Source organism: Diaporthe batatas (assembly GCF_019321695.1).
Source record: "Diaporthe batatas strain CRI 302-4 chromosome Unknown Contig00029, whole genome shotgun sequence".
In the NCBI taxonomy this organism is placed as follows: Eukaryota; Fungi; Ascomycota; class Sordariomycetes; order Diaporthales; family Diaporthaceae; genus Diaporthe; species Diaporthe batatas.
The window spans coordinates 216,618-231,289 of NW_025408576.1; the positions used below are offsets into that span (position 1 = coordinate 216,618).

Genomic DNA, 14,672 nt, shown 5'->3' on the forward strand with positions numbered 1-14,672 from the left:
TTTTTACCTCAATGTAGACAGGGAGAAAATTGATATAAAGTACAGTTGAGGTCGATGTACCACCGGTCACATTGCATGTGATACAAAAGGCTGCCCCGCCACGTGCTCGGCCTTTGCACCGCCGGTCTTATTATGGGCTTATCGGCAGGAAGTGGTGTGGTCAAAGTTTGAGCAGCATATCGCGTAGGTAGTCTGCTCGGCCTTGCATTCGTGCCCGTCTACCACTCTTTTTCAATATATCACTTAAAAATGAGGGGAAGGTGTTAGCTCTTGACTTACTCCAGCTAGCATTGCCACAGCATCTGGCCGAGTCGGTCTTGCTTCCATCACAAGAGCAGAGAGCTGCGTTGGAGATGCCAAAGAAGGCGCTTTTAACATGTTAGCAATCACCTCCCAGTGTCATAAGAGAACGGATTTCACAATACCTTAGGACGACAACAGCAGCAGTGAGCTTCATCTTGTTTGGGGTGCTGGTCAGAGGTAGGCCTGGTAATTGCTCTAGAAGAGTGGAACTTGCTTATGATTGGGGGAAGCGGCTTGGAATTCGCACCTAACCAGCCGATTACTAGGCAGGTTTCAACTTTTATAACGATGGACAGACTACGACTCTCCTTTCCTGTTCTCGTCTTCCCCCTTGCCCCTATTCTCAGTGTTGCACTCACTCCACTCCACTTGCCGAGACCCCACGGCCGGCTGCCGATGTGGGTGATGTCCGCGGGGCCGGCCTTTGGAACAACGGGTCGTCGGCCTGTTATTTCAAATTGCACAAAAAAGCATTCGGTCGGATGTTAAGACGCACTGGCTACTTAGATATGCTCGCCTCGGCCAATCCAGATGTCTTCAGCAGGTTTCAGGGGTCCACCACGTTACGTGCTGCTACTGCAGGCTGCTTACTTTACCCCGGTTTGATATTGGCCATCTGAACCTTAATCTACCTAGATAGGTACATGAAGTTTCTATCGTTTGGCGATGTTCGTTCCAACAACCGCTGCGAAGTCGCTATACATACCGGGCTGCATTGGCAAGATACCGTGTAAAAGTGGCATGTATGCACCTTGGCTGAGAATGCAGACCCATATCCGAAGCGATGCTCGCGAGCATTTTGCCTGTGGAGCTAGCCTTAATTTCCAGACTCGGGGGGGATAGTGACACAGGAAACCCCTGACTCGTGGCCCCGTTCCACAGCAACATGATCTCTCAGGCATTCTGTCTGCATCGCCATTGACAAGCCTAGCAGCAGTCTAAACAGCTAGTGAAAGTATTGATGATACACGTGCTGCAGCTAAAGAGATAAGAATTCGGAGGGGACATCTGGAGTTTAAGGTGTCCTTATGCGCTGCAACAGTTCCAAGGTTATCTGCTGTGCAGTTCGGGCCCATGGCAAATGTCATGGTGCCGTAGCATCGCCATTCTGTATTAAGCTTAAAACAAGTTTGTGCAAATCACCCAAACTGAAATCAAGTCTTCGGCAGCCTTCTTGAAGTTCTCAAACACCCCCGCCACTGGCGCTTATCAGCTCAAATTAGATACTGGGTCAAGCCATTGCAACAGTCCTTGACAGCCATTTTCAGGTCGGTTTGGTTCGCTACATAGTGGCGGAGAAAACGAGCGGGGCTTCCCCGGACATGGACTCGAGCACTTCACCTTCTCTTTCGCCTTGCATGTTTCTCTGTATGGCGGCCCGATTCCTGTTTTGAGGTGCAGAGGCTCGCTCAGTTGTACAGAGTATTCATTCATCTTATTCATCAGGAGAGGTGTGGGGTTCGCTCTAGTGAGTGTGTTCTTGATTTATAGTCGATCTTCTTTTAATAGGTATAGTATCCCTTAGCTTTAGCTATATTATATTTTTTATTTAACTATTTATCTATTTATTATCTTATTAACTTTTAAACTAACTATTAGTTTATATTTTAAATATAAAGTTAATAACTATTTAATATATACTTTTAAATTTATTTATATAAAAAGTTATTAACTTCCTTTATAAAGCTTTTTCTTTTATTATATTTTTTATATATTATATAAAAGTAAATAAATATTTAATAATAAAGTAATATATTTAAAAGAGGAAGATTTAATTTTAAATATTTAAACTTTTACTTTTCTTATATTATATTTATTTAATATATAATAAATAAACTTTACTTAATTTTTAAAAAGTTTTAATTTTTTATTAAATTTATATAAAAGGTTTTTTAAATAAGTTTATTATTATAATATTATTATTCTATAAATTATTATATATTTAAAATAAAGATTATAATATATTTACTTTATTTTTAAAGGTATATTTAAATAATTATTAAGTATATTAATAAAAGTTAATTTATTAAATTTTATATTATAAAATTTTTCTTTTATAAAAGTTATTTTAAAACTATTTTAATTTTATTATAAAATTATTTTATTAACATTTTAATATAATATTATTAAAAGTAATACTTTCTAATTTTATTTATATAATATAAAGTTTAATTATATATTTATATATTATATTTTCTTTCTATTATTATTAATATTATATTTCTTTAAATATTAAGTTTTAAGTGTTTACTATTATATAAAGGTGCTATATATATTATATATATATAGAGATTAAAAACGAAACTATATATAGTGTCCTTTAAGTGCTAATATCCTTTCGAACTAGTGGATGGAAGACATCTTGCCTGCAGCGCTGTTAGCGGGCACGAATACATTATACACATTATTCTAGTAACATAGTTAGGTTCTCAAAATTAATAGAAAGATCATAATCAAGTGCCTTGTGGCTTATTTTATGCTCGTTACGTATCCCATGTAGACAGGCACGGGTTGCCATATTATCCGAGGTTACCCCCAGGTCTGGTTTCCTGTTCGTTCTCAAGAGATCGCCCAGTGGTCTCACAAGGTGTTCTATTTGCAAGCACTCAGTATCAGCTAGTCAGCTATATAGATACCATTGCTCGTGGAGCGTACACACTGGAGCTTAAGAATGGTACCATGTGCGTACTGTGGTAGGGGTATGACGGTTTTGAGCTACGTCTACATGGTCCCGGGGCACTAAAGATACAAGATGCATATATACGTAGAGTCGCTAATGCTTCGTAGATGCATTATTTTGGCACTCGCATGTTGTAAGCAATAATTCGGGGCGTCTCCCCCCTTATGGATCTTCCGGGGCCGTGCTATATTTAGATCCCCGCCCGAAGGATTCCGAACTACTGAATACTTCTTGTTGACATGGAGACTGACCAATTCGACGGCGTCAGCAAGGCAGACACGCTCGCCTGGAGGCGCGATCTCATCACCCCGTCTGTGAGCGAGAGCAGTCTTTCATCAATGGCTTCATCAAGTGGGGACGAGGAGACTTCTGTCGAATCGCTGAGCCCGGCATCGATACGGCAGGCCTCGCGGCAGGAACCGGCACTTGCTTCCGCCAACGCATCTGACGGCCCGGTAGCCCAACTGGACCTGGGCTTTCCCCAAAAGGGAGAATGGCTGCAGTACAAGTCTGTCATGAGAAAAATATACGTGGAAGAGAATCAGACTCTTGCCCAAGTGAGGGACCATATGAGAAGAAACTATGGGTTTATCGCCTCGTGGGTCTATCGTGACACAGGTACCAGTACAAGCAAGACACGATTCACTGATACGAATCTGTAGAATCAAGATGTTCAAGTCGCGGTTTATAGCTTGGGGCTGGCGGAAAAACATCAAGTTGACTGTGGGCCTCGACCCCAGACACGTGCAAGAAACTCCTTATGAGGACTCTGTCAGGCCCGGAACCAAAATACGCTTAGCTAATGGTCAGATCGTCGACACTTCCCGGCTTCAAAGACACCTTCGCCGGAAGATGGTGTACACAAGAGTCCCTCTTACTGCAGTGGTCCGGCCACCAGATTCACACCACATCACCGAAGCAGTGTTCGCCTACACGCGCACGTACGCCTTCGGCCGACATGAAACGGAGATCACCTGCCTCTCGGAAGCACTCAGGACCATCACACTTGATGAGCCAATGACGAGCCGGTGGTTCAGCTTCGCCGGCGAGGTCAATACGGCCATGAAGCAGCAGGACGTGAGCCGGGCTCTTGTCACCATGCGAAGGGCACCTGAGGAAGTCGCCATCATGTTCAGGTCTCACCCCAGCACGACGATCTGTAATATCTTCTCGCTCATCGTACAGTTGAACGGCCATGCTGAGGCAGCCACCGGTACGGATGCCGAACAGTTCAGGATTCTCCTCAAGGCGCTCCTCAGGTACGCCGCATCGCTGGGTTTCTCCGGTGCCCTCGGCCTGCCGAACACGCACCCGCTGCCGCACCTCATGCAGAGCCTGGCTCTGGTCCCGCACAGCGAGCTGGGCGAGGTGGCGATCAGGGCTTGGAAGGTGTGCTGCCAGGCATGGGCTGAGATGACCTTCCCCAGCACCGTCTCCGGGGTTGGCTCAAAGTCGCTTCGGACATGGCTGCGCGTCAGCGACAGGGGCGACATGGAGGGCATGTGGTTCTTCAGGCTTATAGAGGGGATGATCAACGAGCAAATGGAAGCCTTCGAGCAGATGTACGGCAAACGTGACTTCAGGTATATTGAGACCTTGCAGTCCAAAGCCGACTTACTGTCGTTTGTTGCTATGGGTCAAGGGCGCAACTGTTATACAGATCCGAGGATCATAGCGATATACCAGCAAATGGCGGAACATGCGGTACGAGGGCCACGGTGGGCTGCAGCTTTGGATTTCCTTGCCAAAGGGTACGAGCAAAGCATAGTAATAAACCAGGGAATAGCATTAGCAACGTAATATTACATACATAGTCTAGCACATAACTGTGAATTGAAGCATAATGCGATTTAGCCACATACATCAAGAGCTGTACATCACCGCTCCATACTTGACTTGTTCCTTATTAATGGGCACCAACTTAGACCCCTCCGTAATGACTTTAACGGGCTTCCATAATCTTCAAGTCTGCATTGGAGGAAGAAAATGGAGCATTTCAGCGGGTTACCAAGCCGTCATTCAGGCACATTGCCTATCGACGAATAATATCTGATTCGACTCCTCAAGTGAATGCCCGTTGTGGCTCCAAGAAGTAACCAAAAAAGTGCTGACGCCCCGAAATTCGCCATTACTGACATCTAACCTGACCCCTTCACAAAAAGCTAGTCTTCGAACCTATCGTCGTCATCACCTGGGCAGAAGCCCGGACCAACCCTTCCAAGGTTCCCGAGCCACCACACGGTTGTTTCGTTTCTAGTCCCCATACATATAAAACATATGCGGCTCCTTCATACAGGTGTAAACGGTCAAGACCCAGCGTTTGAAAAGAAGACAATGCTAATACCATTACAGAGAGAACACAATACGGCGTCTGTGGGCACATGGCCTCAGCTTCGTGCCGCACATCCGCCACCTCCCTTGTTCCCATTCACAATGCAAGCGCCGTTGCGGCAAACGCCACCATTTGCGCAGTCGCTGTCCCGGTCACAAGTTCCGTCAAGGGCACCCGGACAGCGGCCAAAGATGCATCGGGTGGTACAGCATTGAAAGCCGCTGCCGCAGTCACTATCGGCATTGCATTGGCCCCACATTTGACGTGACTGAATGGCTCCATCAAAGGGCTCCACAGCAGCTGAGTGTGCCGTGCTTGTGAGGAGTGCGAGAGCTAAGGAGATGGTTGAGACAATATGCATGATTGTGGTTGGTGGCTCAGCCTGTGGTATATCAAAGTGATTGTGACGGCTACCTAGGTACGTAGGTAGAGGCCAACGCAAAGAGGTTTATACGAGCGGATAAGTATGTGCGTGGTAGTTGCGGTGATTCAAGTGATGCTAATGGTGATACTGGCAACTCATCAGTCGGTGGGAAGAACGACGACAAATTTATATTCATCTTTCCCGGAACTTCTGGAAACTCTAGCCCCGAATCAGGCGCCGATATTTGCCCAAGAACTTTCCTCTTTAATCCTGGGTAGCAACAAACCAGGACTACGCAGCTGGGCCAAAAGCAGAACACATATTCGGTAAATCATCCAATCAGGAAAGAATTTCTACCTAGGTAGCGATTGCGCGGCTCTAAAAACTTCACATAAACTTCTTGGACAAGACGATGCTGGCGATCTGTTCGTGTTCGTTGTCCTATTTCGAGAGACGGGGAAGCAACAGCTACGCCATGTTATGTATCTCGATTCATGCGATGCCATGGAAGCAAGTGTCGAAAGTAAGCCCACTATACTGAGTTCCATCTGATCCCTTTGAGTAATCGGATCGGTTGCTGTGCGAGCTGCTCTGAATCTGAGTTCGGTGGAACACCAGCAGAGTTCCAACCGACATCCGAGATTTCCGGCGCCGCCCACCGCGCGCTCGAGAGCGCCTCCAGGGCTTTCTACCAAAGCACCGCTCGGCGAAAAGGCTTGGACGGAACTGAAGAGTAATTGGTCTCGTTCTGGATGCTTCTCAGGAACAACACCTTCGATCCCGTGTTTCCCTCTTTGATTGGATTCATCGCGTTTGCAAAGTTCGGTTGCACGTAGCGATGTCTGCAGAGCGTGCTTTATGCATAACAGTCAGCTCTTGGAAATTTGAGGTTAACGCAAGCAATGAATGCAAGTGAGTGTTACCTTGGCAAGGTAGGTTTCGCAGGTCTGAGCGCGAAAGTCAGACCGGATGCCGTTGAGGGAAAACGTGACTCCAGGTTGCGTATGATTGGGATTCCTGAACGAGAATCAATGTGGCGCAGCAAGTGTCTGTTTTAACTTATGCTTCTTGCAGTCCATAATGAGAAACAAGGTTTTATCACGGATCGAATACAGCAACAAATCAATTCGTTGTGAAAAGACGTTACTACAAACAATAGAGAACAACTTTTATCACGCGCCGGATCACCATATTAGCCTCCCGCTTGACATTGATATTGCCAGTCGAACTCGCCGTCTTGAAGATTTTGTTCAAGTACCAGTGGCGCGTTGACATCTTGATTATTCACGGATCTATACGGCGGGTGTAAGTCTCCGGTGGTATCTATATCACCTTTGAAGGATACTTCCAGAGACACAGAATATGATGCTGGAGAGAACGCTGAGGGCGACGAGCTGGCAAAATCCGAGCTGCTGAAGCTGATTGGATCCTGTGAGGATACAACGCGTTGTGTTCCGGTTGGCTCAGACACCGCAGACTCAAGTTCAACTGTGATCGAACTGGGCGAGTTACCCTCGAGGGTTTGATGGCTGTCCGGGACCAAGGACAACTCTGATAAACTAGATACGGTCGAAGACCTAGAGAATCTTCTGTGGCAGTGGGCGAGTAGCCAGTCAAGGTGCTGGTGTGATGAGTTGAGGTCTTGGATACGCTCCAAGTATGAGGGTCACTCTGAACGAGTTTTGACGAGCTGTTGAGACTACTCTTAGGGATAATTGTCGAGATCGGGATAGATACAGGCTGGGAGACCACCATAGAAAGAGAGGGGGATATCGCTGTATTCGACGGCACTACCTACATATGTACCCTAGGTAGCCTTCCCGGGCATTGAGGCACTGGACAATGTATTAGAAAAACGGGGAAGAAAAAAAAAAAAGAAACCAGACTCGATACTCATCTTCTTGTCTAAAATGCGCAAAAGACTTGGAGGTCCGTGACACGATAACATTTGAAAGTAAGTACAAGGTATGACATACGTAAGGTGAGAGACAGCGTGATATCCACGCAATCTTGTGGAACGGCATCAAAATAGACCCACACCGCGTTATTTAGGAGGCAAAAGAACGCTATTTGCTTTGGTAATCGTGGGTTGATCCATGAAAGTGCGCCATCAATTGATCCTCAAGATAGAACGTGGTAGCGATGTCTCTGCTCGCGCCGGACCCGAGCAAAGGCTGAGGCCTGGGCGGATCCGAAGCTGTGACCAAGACACCGTCTTTGAGTAGCCGACCGCTGATGAGTTGAAATATGGCACCTGTTTCACAGCGTGGATTGGTAGAGGAGTCGGATTCAATGTAGTCGCCCGACCAGTGTTGTCTCTTGTGGCGTGGTGGCAACTGAGGACCTGTACCTCGGGTCTGCAGTAGGAAAAGCTATGGCATAGTTGTGGTTGTGCTGGTAAAGTGGTTCCATGGACATCGTCAATATTCCCCGAGCATTGAAGAAGCTTTGATAAACTTGGAAGGTTGATTTACCTTGGGGTAGCTAAAGCTGTGCTAGCAGTGACGAGAGAAATCGTGGAAGCCGAGCCAGTGACGGGCGACATCAACGGCGGCGACGACCCAGCACAGGCTTCCCGGATAACACCAAGGCGCAACGCGGTGGCAAAAATCGAGAAGAGAAGAAGAGCCATAACAAGCATGTTAATACTAGCTCCGCCCCGGACAGGAAAATGTGAAAGTACCTATGCAGCATTGTGGACAGGACTGAGATAATCCCCGCCGGGCTCGCCCTGATATCTTGGAAAACCAAACTGTCCAAGACTGGGCGGTCGAAGAGAGACGATTAATGTGACTGCCTCCCGAATTTGGCACGAAAAAGAAAGACGCAACCTCTATGTATATTTGTTTTCACATAGCTATCTATTCACGCCACAAACGGCGCACCGGGTTGGCGGAACCGTTGCGTGTCTACGGGCTGCGGTCACTCTCCCCGAACTCTGTAGCGAGCTTTGCTCGGGTGGTGTCCGTTTCGTGGTCATATTAGATATCCCCGCCCCAGAAGACGGCCGTGGGAGAACCTCCTAGAGACTACTTGTCTGTTGGATAGCCTGCTATAAGACTACACACAAGAGGCAACACAAGTGACAGGTGACTTGGTGAGTAGGTGGTCCATGAGGCGACTACATGGTGAATGAATCCCCGACTCGGGATGGCCCGTTGAGCCATATTTAGAAGGTTTGATCGGTGATGCCGTGATGAGGGTGAATTCTAACCCTGCAACTCCGGCACATCTTGCGAAGCTACAGCACAGAGCAACGAGGCGGCCATTCCCTTAGACAGCAGGACATGGCCTCATCAAGACGGTGGAAGTTATTCACATGGAGGGTAGCAACCGGTCATGACGGCTGAAAGAGGCCGAGACTGATGGCGCCTCTCCAAGCGCCAGAGACGCGTAGCCGTGGCCAGTGAGGACCAGTGGCAGGGCACCACGCAGTGACACATCAGGCCACAAAAATTCTTAAACACACAAATCAGCCTGCTGAGCCCTTGGGGGTTTGGGAATGTGGGATCCCGGGGAATGTCGTTGGCAGGTGGATCGTGGACGGCAGACGGCCATCGGGACGGCCTGAGGACCCTGACGCCTGCGGGCCGGGGCCCGGCCTTTGAGCCTATAGAAGATGGGCTGAAGTGCCGAGGGTCTTGGGGAGCCCGTGCGGTGGACAAGTCAAGGGCAGGCGAAATTTGGAGGCAAGGCAGACGGCGGCGTCTATTTAAAGCTCGCCCAGAAGGACAAGACGAGGGACTGGGAGGGGCAGGGCGGCAGAGGAGGGCATGCCGAGCAGCAAATGGCAGACCGTGCCATGAACTGACATGGCATGCGAGGTGATCTGATATGTGTGAAGCGATGTGATACGTTTTGTGGTGATGCGACGAGTGATATGTGTGTGTAGATGGGGCACTCTGTGTAGCCGTCTGATGTTGACGGTGCTCCAACGAGAAGACATCGGTGGAGTCAACTGGTGCAAGCTGATATGGCCGTCGATGTGTGCAATATGCTGTTTCGTATACTTGACACTTGGCATATTGTTGGTTTGGATTTCATTTTTTTTGTGCAAGTCAATAGAGACTGCAATGTTGGTCTGCTTGACTCGTCAGACAAGACCACAAGCTTTTGACGGCTCCAACCGTGTTTAATGGCATGACGAGCACAGAGGGGGGGGGGCCACGGGCTAGAAATGGGCCGCATGGACTTGCATGAAAGTTTCAGGGTCCAGACGTCGAGGAGGTGCAGCCACTCTGCCACTGCAGAGCTGGCGGGTGGCTGGCGCCCACTCAGCCAGTCAGCCCCGAGCCAAGCGGCGATCTTGGGGGCCCGGGACAGGGGACGGTGACAGGGAGTGGGCCGGAAGGGGCCAAGGGGCATGGGAAAAAGCATTGCGGTGCCAGCGAAGAGATACGTAGTATGGTCTACTCCGTATATTCTGGTGTCTTGGGCCCGGCTGTTGGATGCCCCTGATGCCGTGCAAGACACCACTGAATATACAGTGGTACTTGCTATATCCTACATGCATGTCGTTCCAGAGAGCCGTCTTTTTGACAGCTTGACAGACAGGCAAACAGCTCATGACCATGACCATGACCATGACATGACCGTCACCAGCCCAGCCGAGTTCTGCTTAGCCTGGCAACATGCACAGCCCCTCGTCTATTGGCAGTACGGTCTAATGGTCTGGAAGGTAAAAGTACGGGAGAGAGAACAAGTACCTCTGGAAGTGGTACGCTAAGATATAGTACCAGGATACACACGTACGCAAGCAGCCAGCCCGCAGATCAAGCTGGCCTGTTGGGTGTCTTGGCCTCTTTGATGCTGACGACAACCACGGATGAGCCGTCGTTTTCTTTTATTTTCTGCCTTGGATTCTCGCCCAGTCTTGGCCTTGTTATTACGGCTACCCTGTACATATCTGTGATCGAAAGTATTTGATATACATTGTTGTAAATATATATACAGTGTAACAGGATCGAGTCCACTCACACAGTAGTACTCGTCTCTTAAAAGTGCCAGTCATCGACAGCAATCGTTCATTTCACTTCACTTCATCAGCAAGAGGCCACCAATTTCTGTAGGGATCTGTCGGCAGCCACAGCGGGTCCCCAACCCCATCAGCCATCGTCACAAACCCACCCGTTTTGACCGCCCAGGACAGGGGCCACAGGGGGCCACAGGGCCACAGGTGCGCCAGACCACAGGACCACAGGACCACAGGACCACAGGACCACCTGTCGCCTCAGGCCAGTGCTTCTTGCAGGGTTACAGGGGCCCCAGGCAGCCCAGTGCCACAGCGCCCCCACTCTGACCCGCGGCTTGCGACGTCAAACCACGTTGTGGGAGACCTCTGGCGCTGACCAGTGACGCTAGAACATTCACTCACTCGGTACAAATCATCTCACTACTGCAGTCAATCACCGCCCAATAAATCAGCGGATGGGCCACCAGTTGAGCTGGGCTGGGTTGGAGTAGTCTTGCTTCTTGTATTGGGCACAAAATAACACTGCACTGCACTGCACTGCACTGTACATACGCGTACATGTGTCTTGGACTCGACAAGCCTCGACCGCCACCACCCTCGACCCGCATCACCTGCCACTGAGACCACGCCCAAGCTGCTGCCACACTGCCTGACTGCCTCCCCCAACCACAGCAGTTCCTGATTCAGCCCAACGTGGTCGCCGTCCACCAAACCACCAACCAACCAACCAACTGACCAACTGACCAACCACTTATCCATCTCCATCCAGCCATCTATCAATCTCACCTACCACATACACTACTTAGACTACATACAGTCTGACAGCACTAGACCGACTACTCGACTCCTCTGCATGCAGCAGTGCAACCACCAAAAAGGCACTTGCTGTCACCAGGGTCGTCGCCGTCACCCTCACCGTCCCATCGTGAGCCTGTTCTCACCCTCACCTTGTCAATAACAACAACAACGAAAACAACACCAACAACAACACATAATTCAGTGTTGACCTCTTCACCCACAGCCACGCCCTGCAGGCAGCATCAAACCATGGCCCACGTCGAGGCCAGGTCCCTCTCCACCCTCAACCACATCGCCGCCCATCCTCCCCAATATCCCATCAACCCCACTGGCCGCCATGAGACCCTCACCCTCTACATCTCCAGAGTCCCTGGCTGCCGCGGTAAGCACTCACTCTCCCACCCCCGAGCACTCCAATCACCCAGCTGACGTCATCCCCAGACATAATTCTGTCCACATTCAAACCCCAGAGGAAGGTTGTCGGCGGCGAGGATGTCGCAAACTCGCTCTACTACATCCACCTGGACACTGCCGGCGACGACATGCTGGCTCCCAAAGCCGCCCCTCCCGTCGACAATGCCGCCTCGAGGCCCAGCATGGAGTCTACCAGGACCCAGAGGATCGCCAGGAAACCTCTGCCCTCCACCGCAAGAGTCCCTCACCTCCAGGAAGCCCCTTCAGATCTCTCCACGGCGCCTGTCACGGACGTCACCAGTCCCAGTCCGACAGACCAGCTGAAATATCCGCCATTCAGCACGTCTTCACACAACAAGGAGAACGTTCCCCTGGACCGAGAAGCTGCTGGCGCCCCAGAGCCTTTCCCTGACAGCTCCCACTTGATGGCTCAACCACAGCCACCCCCGTACACCGTGTCAGCTGGCTCAGTAGCCCGGAGGCCCTTGGGGCCCCGCGCACCATCTACCGGTCCTCCCTCGCCCGGCAGAGAATATCAGGCTTATGATCCCTCTAAGGCGGCCGGTCTCGTGAAGCCGTCCACGCCTCCGCCCGATGACCGTGACCACGACGCCCGCCCGGATCTCCCGCCAAGACCGGCACCGGGACAGCTACGCCTGGGCAACCTACCAGCTCAGACTTTTGACGACATTCGCGAGACTCGCAGCCCTACCATCCGGAGCCCAGGATTCCAGTCACCACCGTGTGCGCAGTCCCGCTCTCCGTCACCGCAGTCTAACAAGAAGCCTTTTACGCCCTTTTCACTCTCCATTATCCGCCGCGACCCTGGCACGGGGCACCAGTGGAACATCGGCAAGGTCTCCTCCTTCCAGAGCACCATCATCGTCGCTCAGGACCCGGACAACCCAGACTCGCCCAAGATCGCCCAGTATCCCAAGGGCTACCCTGCCATCAACGTGCACATCGAGACCAGCGGGTACGCACGCTTCCGAAACTTCCCCATCGCCCGGCCAAAGATGATGCCGGACCTGTCGAGGATGAGCCTGGATAGCGCACGGCCCGGGTCGAGCGGCAGTGCCGCCACGACGACGAGGACCATGAAGGAGCTGGCGGCCAGCCTGCAGGCCCAGGTAGAGGCGCAAAAGGGCGGCCAGGATGACACCGAGGAGGGGTTCAGGAGGCAGGTCGTCATGACCTACGGCAAGACGTGGGCGTCCAATCTCAAGGAGGCCTTCAGCGGCAAGAAGCGAGAGCGGTCCTCCACCAACACCAGCGCCACCGACTCTGCCTGTAACGAAGCGCTCGACCCTCCACCTCCACGGGCGGGTTTCCACAGGCGACAGGACAGTGGCAACTCGACCAACTCTAATGACTCCATGTTTGCCTCGCTGGTGCCGAACCCAGCCAACAACGACCCTAATAATCCTCAACAGCAGCAGCAATCACAGCAACAACAGCAGAGCCAGCCTCAAGATCACCATCGCAACCAGCATCATCACCACCATAGCCACAACCACAGCCACAGCCACAGCCACCACAATCACAACCATAACCACCACCAACACCAATACCACGGCTCCGACGCATCCGCCACCTCCGCAGCCGCCGGCACGACCACGCCAGGAAGACCAGACGAGCCCGTCATAGCAACGCAGCCCAGCGCCGGGCTGCGGCCCAAGGGGTACACGTTCGCGTCACCGTGGGACGGGCGGTGCGACTTCCGCACCAGCAGCAACGGGCGGGCGCTGAAGTGCCACCACGTGCGCAACACGCAGTCGCAGGGATTCAACCCGCTGGTGGCGGCGCAGGCGCTGCGAGACGCTATGCAGGACGGCAGCAGCAGTGGTGGTGGAACAGCAGCAGCAGCAGCAGCAGGTGGTGCTGGTGCTGGTGGGAACGGGAGGACGCGGGCGAGGGGGATGAGCGCCTCGCTGCCCATGGGGGACATGGGCAACCGAGTCCCCGTCAGCGAGCTGAGGTTTAACCTGCCCAGCTCGGACCTGTTCAACTCCAAGGAGGACAGGGACCGCGCCGTGGCCGAGATGAAGGAGGGGCTGGGGCGGTTGCTGGTCCGGAGCCCGGGCGGCCACGAGCATGGTCATGGTGGCGGTGCAGATGATGATGACGAGGACCCCATCTTCGACTGGTCTGGGCTGGGGAGGGAGAAGGCCGGGGGTGGCAACCGGGGCAAGAGGGCCAAGCTGGGCAAGCTGCTTGTCCACGACGAGGGGCTCAAGATGCTGGACCTGGTGGTTGCTGCTAATATGGGCATCTGGTGGCAGGCTTGGGAGCGGAGTTTCTAGGGGGAGTATTTGCATTGTTCATGTTGATGTTTGTTCTGCTCTGGACCAATACCCCCATCTTTGCCATTTCTTGTTTTCCCGCCTCTCTCCATAATTCCAACATTGGTACCGAATGAGTGGGGGTAGAATGAGATGGTCTAATGTTCAATGTTGGAATCTGGGGGATAATGTGTTGGAAGAGCTGGTGAGCCAGCAGGCATGATAGAATTAGCGAGCGCCAGCAATGTGCAGCGAGTCTGTATTTTATTAATTTGTCTTATTATTATGTTTATTGACACATGGTAGTGCAAACCCAGAATTGCCAATATGAACGTTGTACTGTAGTCTATCTAGATACTTCTCCCTTCAAGGTGGCCAAGACGGTGCAGGTACCGAGGTACCCCGTCCCCCCGATTACCGTAAGTAGGGTACGTACTCCGTACTCCGTATGTAACGGTCATGACCTGCCCCCACATCTGCACCCTCGCAGCCAACCAGAAGCAGCCGTTTGTAATACCAGCAGCAAA

General features: G+C 51.2%; 2 protein-coding genes across 2 annotated transcripts; both read left to right on the plus strand.

Moving 5' to 3' along the window:
- Positions 1 to 3,240: 3,240 nt before the first annotated feature.
- Positions 3,241 to 4,833, plus strand: KVR01_013605 (uncharacterized protein). The gene is made up of 2 exons (XM_044785468.1): positions 3,241 to 3,581; positions 3,646 to 4,833. The coding sequence occupies exons 1-2, from the start codon at positions 3,322 to 3,324 to the stop codon at positions 4,781 to 4,783; spliced, it is 1,398 nt and encodes a 465-aa protein (XP_044637380.1). The 5' UTR covers positions 3,241 to 3,321; the 3' UTR covers positions 4,784 to 4,833.
- Positions 4,834 to 10,646: 5,813 nt separating this feature from the next.
- On the plus strand, positions 10,647 to 14,431 carry KVR01_013587 (uncharacterized protein). Its single transcript, XM_044784575.1, has 2 exons — positions 10,647 to 11,831; positions 11,891 to 14,431. The coding sequence occupies exons 1-2, from the start codon at positions 11,699 to 11,701 to the stop codon at positions 14,164 to 14,166; spliced, it is 2,409 nt and encodes an 802-aa protein (XP_044637362.1). The 5' UTR covers positions 10,647 to 11,698; the 3' UTR covers positions 14,167 to 14,431.
- Positions 14,432 to 14,672: the final 241 nt, after the last annotated feature.